Source organism: Rhamphochromis longiceps, linkage group LG6, assembly GCF_057381845.1.
Source record: "Rhamphochromis longiceps isolate RC_006_pf linkage group LG6, R_longiceps_female_GT1.1, whole genome shotgun sequence".
Classification (NCBI taxonomy): domain Eukaryota; kingdom Metazoa; phylum Chordata; class Actinopteri; order Cichliformes; family Cichlidae; genus Rhamphochromis; species Rhamphochromis longiceps.
This window is the reverse complement of record NC_140562.1, coordinates 37,110,676-37,125,451: the sequence shown is the minus strand read 5'-3', so window position 1 is coordinate 37,125,451 and position 14,776 is coordinate 37,110,676. Positions and strand designations below refer to the sequence as shown.

Sequence of the window (14,776 nt, the reverse complement as noted above, 5' to 3'; positions counted from 1 at the left end):
CACCGTGGGAGTCTTCCTGCAGGTCAAGAGTGAGGAAAAGATGAGAAGTACAGGACAGATGAGGCATGAAAGAAAAGCAGGAGAGCTTTTCTTCCCACCAAGAATGAAAGTGAAGGCTGGCACTTAAAAGAACTTAGTGAGTGAATTTTATATTTTCCTTATTTTTAAGGAATAAGTTTAAAAAAGTATAAAAAAATGTAGAAGAAAAAGGATAAAAGTGGGGGCATGTGGTGTGTGGAGAGTGGGTTAAATGTGGGTGTTCGTGATTGTGGGGACATATACTGGCAGGGTGGCTGTGCGCTGGATGCGGCAGTAAGGTGACCCACTTACACAGAACTGCCTCTCCTGACACACACACACACACACAAACACTTGCCTCTGCACACTCCTGAACACACTCACACTGGAGACTGGAGGATGCTTTGGCCCCATTTCAGGCAGTAATGTGTTTCAAGAGTTGTGGAAGATGAGGTGGGAGGTCGTCGGTGTGTGGCAGCTGAAGAGACCTGAAGCAACAGAACAGAAGAAGACAGGGGATTAAACTATATAAAGCAACAAAAAGAGTGGGAAACAGGCGACAAGCTGAGCAGACTGCAAGGTAGACATGACGTACAGTATAGGTACATATCGGGCAGACTTGTAAATGAGCAGGGTATGTGTGGTACCCTGTTAAAAGTGTATATCAGAGAGTACATTTTTCCTCCCTGCTAATCTGGTGCAGCCATTGACTCCACCATGACATTCAGCAGAAAGGTCAGCTCCTTCCTGGTATGCACAAGATAACAGGACAGACACATCCACAGTCCTCCACAGGAAAAAAAAGACAAGATAATACGAGATAGCACAAACAGAAAGGTGAACAACCTTGACATTTATTATGCAAATGCCTATGGCAATTTAAATAGCTTTAACTGTAGGTGGCTGGTATGGAGTTGAGAATGAACTGATTCACAACTTCTGATATCCAATAGAAAACAAAAGAATGAGTGGAACGTAATGGCAGGTGTACAATATCACCATCTAGTGGAGAAAATACATTGCAGCAGTGGAATATTTCCACCTCCATGACCCAAAAATAGGAACATGAGATATTTCTCCCTGAAATATATTTAAATAGCCAGGACCTAAATTATGTCAGTCATATAAAAGTGTAAAATTAATGCTATGAAATTAATCTGTCTGACTTTCATTATGCTGAGTATTCAATTCAGCTGATTTCAGTTTAATTCTGTTTTATTGATTTAGCATCAGATCACCAACTAAAGTAATCTCAAGGTGCTTTTTATTGCAAGTAAAGCTTCTCTTATATCAGAGGGGCAATCAGGTGATCCCCTATGAGCAAGCAGGAACAGACCTCCAGCAGAACCAAGATCAGGGAGGAGCATCTACATGCAACTTGTGGTTGTTGTTGTTGATTGACAAGAATAAGAGGTGAGAAAAAACAAGAGCACAGAGAGACCACAAACAATAAACACATTGGGGAGTGAAAAGTACATTATGGGAAATCCTCCAGCAGTCTGAGTCTATAGCAGCATAGTTAAAAATGGTTTACAGTCACCAGATTGAGCCCTAAATATAAGCTTTATTAAAAGAAAAAGACAGCTGAAGCCCCATTTTGAAAGTAGTGAGGGTGTCTGTTTCCTGCAGCCAAAGTGGGAGCCGGTTCCACGAACAGGAGTCTGATAGCTGAAACCTGCCTCCCACTCTATTTTTGGAAATTCTGGAAAATACAAGCAAGCCTGCAGTCTGGGAGAGAGGTGCTCTATTGGGATAATATATTAGAAGAATTAGCACCACACTCTCAAGGAAATACAGCTTGACAACTTGTGCACAATTTTTAAAAAAGGATCTGATGTGTGCACAACAACTTTGACCTTCAGCTGCATATCTCTCCTCTGGCTTGTACAGAAACGAATAATTAGGCAGTTTATCTTAAAACCACTGGTCTCCTTTACATAAAATATCCAGTCAGTTATGAAAAGCTCATAGTGTGCTTCGTCGCATAGGTTTTATGAGTTAGTTCAGCACTTGGGTGGGTGGGCGGTTAGCTTCTTCTCACCTGGTGGAGATCTAACATTTACATTTACAAAAGACCTTTGTGTTAAATCCTGCACTTAGTGCTAACCAGGTGAATAAAGTGAATAAAAAAGTGAATAAAGATCTCTATTTTTAAAGCTTATTATTTATTAGGTAATAAGAGTCCAGGTCTCTTTATTTCATTTCCTCTTCCCAGCTTATTCACATGCAATGAGGCAAATGGCTAGCAGAGTCAGACAGATCAGGGAGTTCCTTAATAAACTAAAAATATAATATAGCCACACCTGAACAGAGTCTGAAGCTTCGTGTATTTGCCATCACATGCAGGTGAAGACTCACACAAAATGGGGAGACTTTATAACTACTGACGGCCACCCTCATCTGGTTATGGTGCAGACAGAGGCAACAAACAGACAAAACCAAGCAAACTCTTCAGCTCCTGCAGAAATGATTGAGCGATGATTGGCTCAACTTCATAATCAAATAGAAACAAAGTGTAACAGTAAACAGAAAAGGAAACAAGAGGAAAGCACATAGTTGATGTACTGAATATGCAAATGTAATCAACCACAGCTGAAAATACTGATTTGAGCAGTTGTATTTATTACTCAGATGTATAATAACAATTTCTCATATATGACTTAACATGATGTGGAGCTGCACAAGATGAAGAGGAAAGAAACGAAACAAAGCATCAATCACACCGAACTGTATGAGTAACAAGCAATAAATACAATCAATCAAACTCATTTAAAGCTTTCTGTGGCCTCGAGTCCACGTGAAGACTAAACTGGAAAAACTGGACCTCACAAAGGTCCCATTTCAAGTTAAACAAGTTAGTAAAACCGTTGTTAATCTCTAACGGAAAAGTAATGGCAAAGCAAACATTGTGATGTCTGAACATGCGCACAATCAGTTAGCCTGTTTTGTAGATGGGGCAGAAACCAGGAGGTTACAGTCACCATTTCAAGGACTGAGTTTTAATGTAGCTTATTATGGTATCTAACATTTTATGAAGCCGCTGATGCCGAACATTTGCACTGATATTTTTACCACACTCTCAGCAATTATAACACCAGCGATAATAAAGCACTAGAAGATAACTCCCACTTACACCATTAGTGCTCTCTCCATCAAAGCTTCATGCCATAAAACAGATTCAAACAAATGTCAGGCAGCCTGAGCTGTATCTGACTGTTTCTGCCTTTATTTTGCTAAAATGCTACTTTATAAATTATACATATTTGTGTGGCATGTGTCCTTCTCTGCACAAAGTGAGATCTTTTCTCCAGAGCCAGCAGGGAGCAAGAAGAGCAGAGAGGCCAGACTATGGAGGCTGTGAGGGTGGGTCTTCTTACAGCAGTGGTAGGGTACCTCATGAAATCTTAATGCAAAACCTAGGGAACAAATTAAGAAGAAGAAAGGTATCAGTTAAAGAGCCAGAAATCCTGAATAGTGCTTTCACTTTGCTAGATACTTCACTAGATAGATACTGATGTGGATCAGGTATATTTTATCATTGGAACAGGAAATCACTCCTACCTGGACCATTTTCACTTATATTCATATTAGAATAATTAATTTTAATTTAACATTTCACTTTGAGTGTATTGGTTTTATAACTTGTTTTTTTATAGAGAGTTCACATTTTTTATCGCTTATATCTATATTTGTACATAACATCTGTAACAAGACTCTTCCGCCACAAGGTGTCTCTTTGAGCAATAACTAATGAATGAAAAATTTAAACCTGTAACAAGAATCAACTTTTAATAAGTTAATTTTTTACTTATTTGTTTGAATTGATTATAATTTGGGTGGAATGAAAGCAGTCCAGAAACATTTAAGTGCTTCTGAATACGATCCTGTAAAAAGAAAAGAAAAACGATTCCTTTAATAAGCTGCCTTTTATTTTACCTTTCATTGTCAAAACCCGCTTCCTTTATTTGTCCCTAATTCGTCTCACTTTGTGGGTCACTAAAACTATTTTTTAAGCTAAAACTAATTAATAATCAATGAGAAACGTGACGAGCAGACAGCTGACCTGGGATCTGATTTCTACTCGCGTCCTCGCTCTGATTAACGTAGTTAAATCCGATCTCAGATCAGTGCTTTTCGCGCGCTTCCAACCGGTGACCACGTGTCTCCCTCCGGCCTGCCAGCGGACCATGTGGAGAGGCAAGATGGCGGCGCGGTGGAGGGGGAAAGACGGGGAAGTAAATGCCGGCAACAGCGACTTTATGGCCAGCAACACCCCCAACGAGGTACCGGTTTCCTCACTTTAGCTCATCGGTCATAAAATAGACCGCATAGTGGCGGGTTTCGGTGCATTAGTCGGGCGTGTATCCCCTGCTCTCGAGGCCACATGCGCGAATAACGACACGTGGCTGAAACGAGCTCGTAGTACTACTCAGGTAGTGATCAGGGAGCGGATCGATCCGCCTGTCATTTGGACGGTTTGGATGCGGGAAATGCTAAATGACAAGCTAGTTAATGAGGCTGTTCGTGTCTAGTTTGATGTTTATTAGTTTGGACGTTTAAACGGAGGGAAGCCGGTGAGTTCCCGCGAAGGTACAAGATGTTCAGATAAGGCATCGCCCTCCGTACGACCCACGCTGCTTTATTTCCCTCAACTATCCCCCAGCTGCTGTCCTTGCTTGACTGCCGGAAGCCTAATTTTAACATATTTCCAGGCACTGAAATGAACCGCTGCCCTGTCAAGCAAATGCTTGGTTAGAGGAGTGCAGGAAATGAGAGCTGCTTCACTTCCCAGAGGTGCTGTACAGATGTTACACCCGCCTCTAGGGCCGTAGCCGGCTTCCTACTCATTCATCACAACTTGATCTTAAAAACTGAGGTTTCACTTTCCTGTTCTTTCCTTTAAGAGAAATCCTTTGCTGTCTGACTGAGTGTCTGCTCCTCTTTGTGTTTAGTTATAGTATATCGATTAAATACCCCACACAGTTCTTGATTTAATAGCATGAGCCACATAATCACATTTAGAGCCTAAAAAAGTTGCAGGGGTCTTTTAAACAGCGGCCACAAAAAATAGGCAAAGTTTGTTAATAACATGAAATACTATTAAAACAAAGATGCGCACTCCTGCTTCCCAGTGAGTTATAAGTGTGCTGTCACAGATTTAAATCTTTAAAAATTAAATAGTATTTTATAGGGTTTCTTAGGTCAAATTATTAGACCCAGTATCCAACGTAACACAGGCACCTTTCCTTTCACCAGCTTCTTGATTGAGTTATTCGTTGTATAGTAATGAGGTGGTGGGTGGGAGTGGTTAAGGATGGCTTCATTTATGTTTAAGCTATCCAAAGACGCAGTTTAGAAAAAAATATTTTGTGAATAATGATGTAAGAAAAAGCTGCTGGTGGACCGTTTTGGTGCTGATGTTAATGCCAGAGGAGGTTTGGTCCTGTGGAGTTACTGAGTCAGCAGAGCAGTGAGACTTTTGTGCCCTGTGCACCTCAGCGACCCGCTCTGTAACTTTACGTGGTCTGACACTACGTGGCTGAGCTAAGTTTCTAAATGCTTCTACTCTGCAGTAATACCATTTACAGTTGATTGTGGAAAATCTAGGAGAGAAGAAATGTCGCAAACTGAGTTGTTAAAGGTTTGCATCCTATTACAGCAGCTCACTCAAATTCATCAAGCTCTTTACAGCAAACTGTTCTTCGCGAATGTTTGTAAATGTTTCACTAGATACTTGATTTTCTGCACCTTTGGCAGAAGGACTGAACACACCTGAAGATTAAGAGATGTGGTCCATTACTATTGTCCATGTGATGCCCTTTTTTTTTCTGGCCCACAGTCATTGAGATGTTGATTATGTTAAACCCTGAAATGGACAACATTATGGACAGTCTTAATATTTTAGTCACAACCGCTGTATTCCACAAACTAATAAACAACTTAGCTGCACCACCATTCAGCTGCTCTAATGCTTCAGATAGTGCTGAGTGCAGTAAGCAATCAAACTATCATGTTCTGTAATAACAGCATTTCATTTAGGACGATACGTAAGTCAGTATGGGTTTATGTGTGATAGACAAGTACTCGCTTTTTAAACATGAGTCAAGTATCAGATCTGATCACAGTTTTTTGAACTTTTGTCAGAACTGGGACTTCCTGTTTTTGCTCTGGAGTTAGAGTCATGCTTCCTGATCTTTTGGTCACACCCAGGGAAATGAGTGTTTTGGGGTTTTTGTTTTTTATTAAGCAGGAGGTGTAAATATACTAATGTGTGTGCATGCAAATCAGTATAACATGGACATTGAAGTGTCATGCCTGTGTTTACAGCCAGTCCTGAGCAGGGCAGGTGTGGAAGGCGTGGACATGGACACACAGTCCTGTGTGGATCACTCCATCCTGGCCATCTTGGAAGACTCCACTGTTGCATCGGAGGTCAGAGTCAAAGCAGATTCATCTAAATGATTTCACTCAGTCACACTGGCTGTGTATGTATTTTGATTTGGCGTTCTCGCTTCAGTGCAAGAGCAGAGCTGAGGAAGAAAGCGAGCGCCTGCTGTCCGCCCTGACTGAGATGCTGGATTGTGTGGAGGATGACGGCAGGACTCTGTCTCCTTTCGACACCCTGCCAGACACCAAGTTCCTCAGCCAGGCAGAGTACAGGGACAACACCGTGGTGAGTAGAAACTAGAATGAAGAATTACTTGTATTGTCCACAGTCTGTTCTAGTAATCAGAGAAGAAGTAGGAGAAGCGTTTCGACTGTTTCATCATGAAGCTAATGATGATCAGCTAATGTGGAAATTTACAAAGCAGGATTAGTGTGTTAGTGAGGTGTCTGTAAATAAAATAAAGATTTTTCTATGTCACAACTTCAGCTCTTTTAGATCACCATGGTAACTTGTGTTTAGGTAGGAAGGAAGTGACATGTTACTCGCAGCAGATGCAGTATGAGATCTTGAGACCCCTCTCTCTCATTTTTAATAGGGATCATCGTTTGCTCAGAGACTTAGACCAAGATCTAAAACACCAACTACAGCATCCACAACTCAGAGTGATGGGGAGAAAGGCGAGGGGGGCAAACTAGAGAAAAGCGGTCTGTCACAGATGTTTAAGCTACAAGGCCAGATGTTTCATCCCAAAAATAAAAAGGCAGATGCCGAAGTCGAGGTTTTTACCTCGACTTCTCTCGTCAGCCTGGTGAAGCTCATGCATCCCTACTGTCTGAAGCTTCGTGTGGAGGAAGGGGATCAGCCGAGGACACATCCCACCATATTCTCCCAGGAAGAGGTGTGGAAGTACGAAAGACCAACTGGAGACAGTGATGAAGAGATAAATGTAGTATCTGATGACGAGGCGCCTGTAAGAGAGACCAAGATACGAGATGAGGTAGATGAAAGAAGAGATAGCGGGCAAGTCCTGAAGAGCGTGCTGTTGAATGGAAACTCCAGATCACCCCCATCCAAAGGGAAGAAAAGAGTGAGCTTTGGCCCCGTTCGAGTGGCTTCATTGGATGAATCGGAAAATGGATTAAATGAGAGCGATCCCACAAATTGCCATACTAGTGAAAGTGAGTCACTTCCACTGAACAGCACAAACACACTTGAAAATCCAGCAATTGAAGCCTCAGCAACGTCCTCGGAGGTAAATTATAACAAAACTGAGGACCAGCAGCCTAAAGCTCAGACAAAGGCCAGATCACTCAGCCTCCAACAGTACAGACAGCTGCGCCAGAAGAGACAACCCCTGGTAGAGAAACAGGGGAACTACACTACCAAGTGGCCCTCTGTTCCTGAGCCCCCTAAGGAGCTGACCCCCATCCTCTGTTTGCAGAAACAAAACGGCTGCAAACCTAAGATGCCGCATCACTACCCAGACCCCCGTAAACCTGATTTCAAGTCATCCCATCTTGCCTCTTCACCACGCAAGCTTCACTCCTCAGAAGCCAAATCTTCCACTTATGTAAATCACAGCAGACTAAATCACCAAAGGACTGAATCCAAAGTCCTCTCGCCTGCCAGTCCACTGCCGGACATTCTTCATGAAAGCCAGAAAAGTCCAGTGAAGAAGCCAACAATACTTAGTAGTGACCCCCCAAATCCTGTCCTCCTTTCCCTGCCAGTTCTTCAGGCAGCATCACTATCCACTTCCAACTCTTCATCAGCACCTAAAGTGGAGTTTCTGTCCAGGGATTCAAGCCTGCAGAGCAACAGACAGCCTCAAGAACTCCACACTGAATCCTCAGCTGCACCTCTTCAGAGACAGACATGTTCCTCAGAGCTAAATCCCCAGGTGTCACCTCTAATCAAAGATTATAGCCAAGAGAGCATTGCACCACTTCAGGATACGAAGACAGCATTTAGTGAAATAGCAGATGATTCCTATATCTCTCAGGAACAAGAAAACTCACAGGGCATAAAATCACACATTCAAAAATGCAGTCTGAGCCCACCCAAAGGACCCCAGCGCTTACCAGAAACTCCACAGGCACCGAGTCCTGACGCACAGAGACCAGTAAAATGTTCCTCTGTCAGCCCACATTTCAGTCAGCCCCTCACTCACATAGATTCTGGAGCAGTAACCGAGGTCCTAACCCACAGTATGAGTCCTCCTGAGGAACCACCACCTCCTCAATCCAGGTGCAGAGTGCAGGGAGCAACAGCTGACTCAGGTAAACACAAAGGAGTAGTTTCACATTTTAGGAAATATACAGAAGTTGATTGACTGTGAAATAAATGTAGAAGCAGCCAGTTAGCTCGACTTAAAGACTGGAATCTGGGGAAAACATTTTCAAAGGCAAAATATGCCTGATTTAAAACAACAGCTATTTTTTATGTTTTGTGCCAGGAAGCATACTTTCTCTTTTTTTTGCTAGTATATACTATGTTGCGATCACCACAGTGCGGCAGTAGAGCACTTATAAGCTGTTTGCTTTCCACAACAAAAGCAGGAAAGGAACATGTTGCGAACTACCAGGAAAAACTGGTAAAACTTGTGTGGGACGATGACGTGGAGACAGGTGTGCAGACAGGAGACGCATGCAAAGTTAAAGGCTGTCCAAAAAACTCTGCATACTAGAAGATTCAGTCTTCATTTTTACTGTTTTCTCATAGAACATATTAATAAGAAAGCCCAAGGATTTTGAGCTTACATGGTGTTGTTATTATTTTGAGTTAAATGTGATGATGATAGGAGTGTGAGAGAACTAAAGGCGAGCATCTTCCAAAGCGATCTTTTCACGTTTGTTCTTTCTTTCATCAGGAATTGAAGCGACTGATCTGACCAGCTTGTTGGAGCAGTTTGAGGAAACACAAGGTGAATTTTGTCAGATTACTAGCAGCGGTGTACTATGGAGGCTCACGTCCTGCGATACATAACCTCTTTTTATTTTTCCTCCTCCAGCTAAAGAAGAGAGAGTTTGTGAGAACGAGCCCGCGCTTCTCCGTGCTGCTTCATTAACGGTGATGTCCTCTGTGGGACCACTTGAATCTTTAAGCACTGCAGAAAGTCAGAAACTCCAAGTGTTGGAGGCTGTGGATATCCCTGAGCCCCTCAGCACTGAAATCATTCTGATCACTAAGCAGCCTGCAAGACGGAAAAATCCTCCATCCAAGGCTATTCAGATAATTGACCCCCGTCCTCTGCCGTCCAGGAAGACTCACACAACTCAGTCAGAGTCAGCTGCAGCTCTTGCTTCTTCCCACATATTTGTGCACGTATCTGCCGATCACGATTACTGCGGTTCTGTAGATCATTCTCCTGTAAATGCTTCTCAGCGTAGCAGAGCTAAGCCCCGTTTACTCAAGGATGCTTCTCAAACCACAAATGAGCACCATGTGATGACCCAGGGCTCGCAAGCTGCAGGTGAAGAGAAGAACCAGATTACAACTGTTAAAACACAGTCAGTGCTGCAGCATCAGTTCAATCAGCCCAGGGCCAGATCAGAGACCACAGACAGAGCTCTGCAGTTTGCAGACTGTGCTGCCAAAGAAGATCGTGGGAGGAGTGAAGACAAGACCGCTCCATGCACCTTCCCGACACCTCCACCCAGCCCTCCTGTCAGAGGCAGAGAGAAGAGGAGATACAGGAGAAGATCACCACGGTCCGATTCAAGCTCCAGCTCCCGCTCCTCCTCTTCTTCTTCCTCATCCAGCTCTTCATCTCGCTCTCCAAAAAGATTAAGGTACTCATCTTCTATCATTCACGTTCAGCCTGAGCTTTTGCCTTTTGTGGCTACAATATGTCTATCTTGCAGGCTCCATCGCAAGCGTTCAGAGAGCAGCTCGTGTTCATCGTCCCCCTCTTGCTCCATGTCCCGATCCCCTCCTCGGCGGTACAGGTCAGGGTGCTGTACACCAAGATACAGCAGATCACGGTCCAGATCTTGGTCCCGGTCCACATCCCGGTCTCGGTCGCCATCTCCACAAATATGCTGTAAGCGGTGGAGAGACTTTTGCAGGTCAGTGAATATTGTTGATGAGCTGTAACCATCCAGTTCAGATACAGTGCAATTGTTGCTAACTGCTAGAGAACTAGTGCGAACTTTTGACATAAAGAACAATCGCACTGACTTGTCGTTGCCCCTGATTTTATGCGATAACTGACACATTCAGTGGGAGCAAAATCTCACTCTCCATTTTCTTCGTCCGTGCAGCAGCAGCAGAGAGTCCAGGAAGCTCAGGAGAGAGCATGAGATAAGGATTCAGAAACTGAAAGCCATAGTGAGTAAAACTCATCTGACGTACTGATATTTTTTTTTGCTTTTCCAGTGGGCGGTAACTATATCGCATTTAATTCTTTCACACAGGACGAGCGCCGGGTGGTGTACGTCGGCCGCATCCGCAGGTCCATGACTCACGATGAACTGAGAGAACGCTTCTCTCAGTTTGGAGAGGTGGAGTGTGTGTCACTTCACTTCAGAGATAGGGGGTAAGCATGCACCATTACAGTTTAACACGTTTTTTATTGGCTTTACAGTGAAATGGGTCACCATTAAACTCAACATCTTTGGTTCCCACAGTGACCACTATGCCTTCGTTACTTTCTACAACATGGAAGATGCTTTCGCAGCCATCGATAATGGTGGGAAACTACGGCAACCTGATGAGCTGCCCTTTGACATCTGCTTTGGTGGAAGACGGCAGTTTTGTAATACAAACTACACGGATCTTGGTAGGTCTAACACCAACAGCCAAGACAAACACTACACTATAGTGAAAGGAGAGAGTTACCGGACAAATCGATAAAAAACAAAAAATTTATCTGGAAAAGACTAAAAAAAATTGCCCTAAAAACTACTGTGTTATGAAACGGCAGGTGAACCTACACATGCTGTATCCTTCAATTTGTTATGACTGTACAGACAGTATACTGTGTATTCTGCACAGTATAAGAGCACCAGCAGCACATGCAGGCTTCAAGCTAAGGTCTACAAATATAATAAGAACAACTACTCATCTGTGGCGTCCGCAAGGGAATAAAAGCCCGGCCTTATAATAGCTGTGTGAGAATGGACAGGCTGAAACACGCTTGGTTTATTCTACCAGAATAAAGGAAAAAAAGAAGTTGAATGAAATCATATTAAATGTAGCCAGACAACCAAAAAAAATAATTGAAGTTGTAGAGATGTGACATTGTGACTAAATCCAACAGATTAAAATTGAAAGTTGCTCTCAGGCATTTAAAAAAAAGAAAGAAACCACAGTACTCGTTCAGACATGAGGCTGAGATGTTCAGCACAGGAAAAAGGGGGTTTATACCCAACACAGTCAACTGTTGTTTATGCTCTTTAATTGCAGAGCCAAAGATGCCACCCCAGAGGTGTCCCAACCTGTACAGTGTGGGTCATCTCTTTGGGTTGGGAATTAAAATTGGTGTCATATATGATAATTGTGCACATTTAATCTGTTTCATTACAAACAGAAACCAACTGCTAAAACACCTCATGACTTCCCAGCAGGACTAGCATGTTCGATTCGAGTCTATCATGACAGTCCACTCACTTCTGTGAGAATAGAGCACTCCAACAGCACCGCTGTGTACAGCTGAAAACCTTAATCAGAAAGATGAATGATGATGATGATGGTGTAACTAGTGTAAGTTATAAATTGATTAGGTGAGTGATTTTCTAACTTTTTGTGCCCGAGGCACCTCGTAAAGGTGAAGGTGCATCTGTATCTGAATCCACACAGGTCCAGTAAACGGGCTTGTTGCTCTTTTTAAGCAGCTCTAAACATTCCAGGCTTCAGGGAGGAGAGCCACCAAGCAACTAATCCCTATTGACTTTTGTAGAGCACCGGCGCTCTGGGCCCAGGTGTTGCTGATTGAAAATAAGGCACACATCCTCTCCAGTGCTCATAGAAAAGAATGGCCACACAGACAGGCTGAGAGGGAAGGAGGGCAGAGTGGGTTATCACGCAGCCTCCGCAGACAGATGAAGCACTTGGATTAAGGGCCAGTGTCACTGCTGGTCAAGAGTTACAGTGCAACAGTGTTATCATAAACTGAAATTTTGAAGCTTCACAAAAGCTGTATTTGCTACAGTGCTCTCACACTATATTGTAATACACATCGCGGACACCCTCATCACCTTGTTGAACACAGCAGTGAACATGTGCACATCCCTCTCTTTCTCAGATGCAAACAGAGACGCAGAAGCGTCTCCTTCCAGGACCAAGTTTGAGGACCTCGACTTTGATTCGTTGCTGAAGCAGGCTCAGAGAGGATTAAAGACGTAGCAGAGCCGAGAGGACGAACGGCAGCACAAGCCTGGAAGAAAAGATGGAAGCGTTTGCTTTGGGGGGGTTTTTCCACAAACCTCAGAGCATTGTGCTTATACTGGCATGGGAAAAATTTGTTATAAGTTTTCATGTTTTGCTAAACTATATTGTAAATGCATGAAGGTTTTTATGTGTACAGTTTATATGTACAAACATGTAGCACTTGTATGCATGCAGTTAATCGTGTGCAAAGTTGACATGTAGCACTTGATGTGAGACAAGGTTTTTATGGCATTCCAGAGCACTGAGAAAAGTTTGTATAGGGAAAAAAGGCAATTTATTGTTTTTCTGTTTACTTGGGTTAATTTGAGTGATTAGATATTTTCATGTAGATATTTACCTCTGACAAGGAGCTTTTGTTATTGTGTTGATTTGTGTGTTTCTTTGCTGTTCCGGACTGATTTAAATGAACGTTTTTGAGGGCTTGGACTAATGTAGAAGGGGTTCACTTTTCCAGTAGGTCCACATTTGGATCTGTTCTAGTAGTTTATTAGACATTTAGGATTATATCTTCACAAACATATACCAAACTTAAACAAGAAAAATTTGGTGACATCATATTGATGTTGAACCAGATCCAGATAATTGTGGCAGACAGTGGTTTGCTCCACTGCTTTACTTTCCATTGGTGAGCTTGAAATAAAGGGTGTGATATATTGCTCTTTACATAGAATAAACAATGTTTATGGCTGTAACCACACTGCATTACCTCAGTTTCATCTTGTGCATTAATCTGGCTGCTATGTTTTTCAGGGGGGTCTCCTTAATTGTTGGTTGACAATTAAAATCATAACCTGTTGAATTTTCAAGTGATTGTCATCAAGTGTGAAATTTATTTCTGATAAAAATAATTTCCCGTGGGCCCACACAAGTGATTCTTTTGGTCTATGCAGTGACCCCATTTTAAAAAAGTCCTTAAAAAACCTCTGATTCAAACCTGTGATTCTGGACTGCAGCTACTGATAGTGACTGCACCTCTAGTTAAATTGCTGGCATATTAAAAAAAAATCTACATTTAGAATCACTAGAAAGCACCAATTATCTGTGGAGACTTGATATATTGAGATTTTGAGCTCCCGAAGGTGTTTTTACTGTTATAGACTGTTCACATATCTTAACATCATCACAGTACTTAGGATTAGACTTAGTTTCCGACGCCACAAAATCCTCTCCTGGCTTCAAAAAACTAGGGCCAGCAATTTTGTGGACAAAAGTAAAATTAGCCTGATGATGCATTCGCAAAACCACACACTCAGGAGAGGGAGTGGGAGTTCTTTGGGCGATCTCCTAAGAGTTTGCTGATTTATATGCAAAGATCTAGACAGTTTATTTCAGTAATTAACTACCAAGAAGAACTGCAATTTGTGCCTCAGAAAAGATAAGGGAGTGTGATATAAGGCCATTGGATCCATCCTGCCATTGATACGAGACTTGCTGCTTTCATGCCAAATTCTGACGCTACCATCTGAAGGTTACAGCAGAAAGTGAGACTCATCAGATCAGGTAACATTTTCTCAGTCTTCCATTTTCCCATTTTTGTGTTTCCCTACAAACTGTAGCTTCGGTTTCCTGTTCTTTGAGTTGACAGGAGTGGCACTGCCGTGGTCTTCTGCTGCTGTAGCCCACCTAAGTTCAACAGGTTGTTTGTTCACAGATGCTCTTCTGCATACCTTGGTTGTAACAAATGGTTATTTTTGGCCATCCTCCGCTGACTTTTCCATCAACAAGGCATTTTCACCAAGAGAGCATCCCTCTAAACCCTCCAGGCGTTTGTGCGGGAAAATTACCAGCACTTCTGGCACAACCAGCCATGTTTGAACTGTTGCTCAGTCTGAACTTCAGAGGGTTGCCTTGATCGTGTCTAGAGGCCTAAATGCATTGATTTTCTGCAGTGTGATTGGCTATTTACATAAACTGCTGTGGAATACTACAAATTTTGGTATCAATCTGATACCAAGTAAATACAGGGCCAGTACTACCAAT

General features: G+C 42.6%; 1 protein-coding gene across 1 annotated transcript; it reads left to right on the top strand.

Annotated features, from left to right (window-relative positions):
- Positions 1-4,155: 4,155 nt before the first annotated feature.
- LOC146668598 (uncharacterized) lies at positions 4,156-13,605 on the top strand. Its single transcript, XM_085410543.1, has 11 exons — positions 4,156-4,301; positions 6,346-6,450; positions 6,536-6,691; positions 7,002-8,685; positions 9,276-9,329; positions 9,417-10,197; positions 10,270-10,473; positions 10,669-10,735; positions 10,822-10,943; positions 11,035-11,186; positions 12,651-13,605. Exons 1-11 carry the CDS (start codon positions 4,206-4,208, stop codon positions 12,749-12,751), a joined length of 3,522 nt encoding a protein of 1,173 aa, XP_085266669.1. The 5' UTR covers positions 4,156-4,205; the 3' UTR covers positions 12,752-13,605.
- Positions 13,606-14,776: the final 1,171 nt, after the last annotated feature.

Bases quoted from the DNA above. Each gene is read 5' to 3' on its own strand.
- LOC146668598 (XM_085410543.1), top strand. From the start codon at position 4,206: ATGTGGAGAGGCAAGATGGCGGCGCGGTGGAGGGGGAAAGACGGGGAA. The intron at 4,302-6,345 runs GTACCGGTTTCC...CTGTGTTTACAG, and splicing joins CCAGCAACACCCCCAACGAG to CCAGTCCTGAGCAGGGCAGG. The intron at 10,736-10,821 runs GTGAGTAAAACT...TCTTTCACACAG, and splicing joins TTCAGAAACTGAAAGCCATA to GACGAGCGCCGGGTGGTGTA.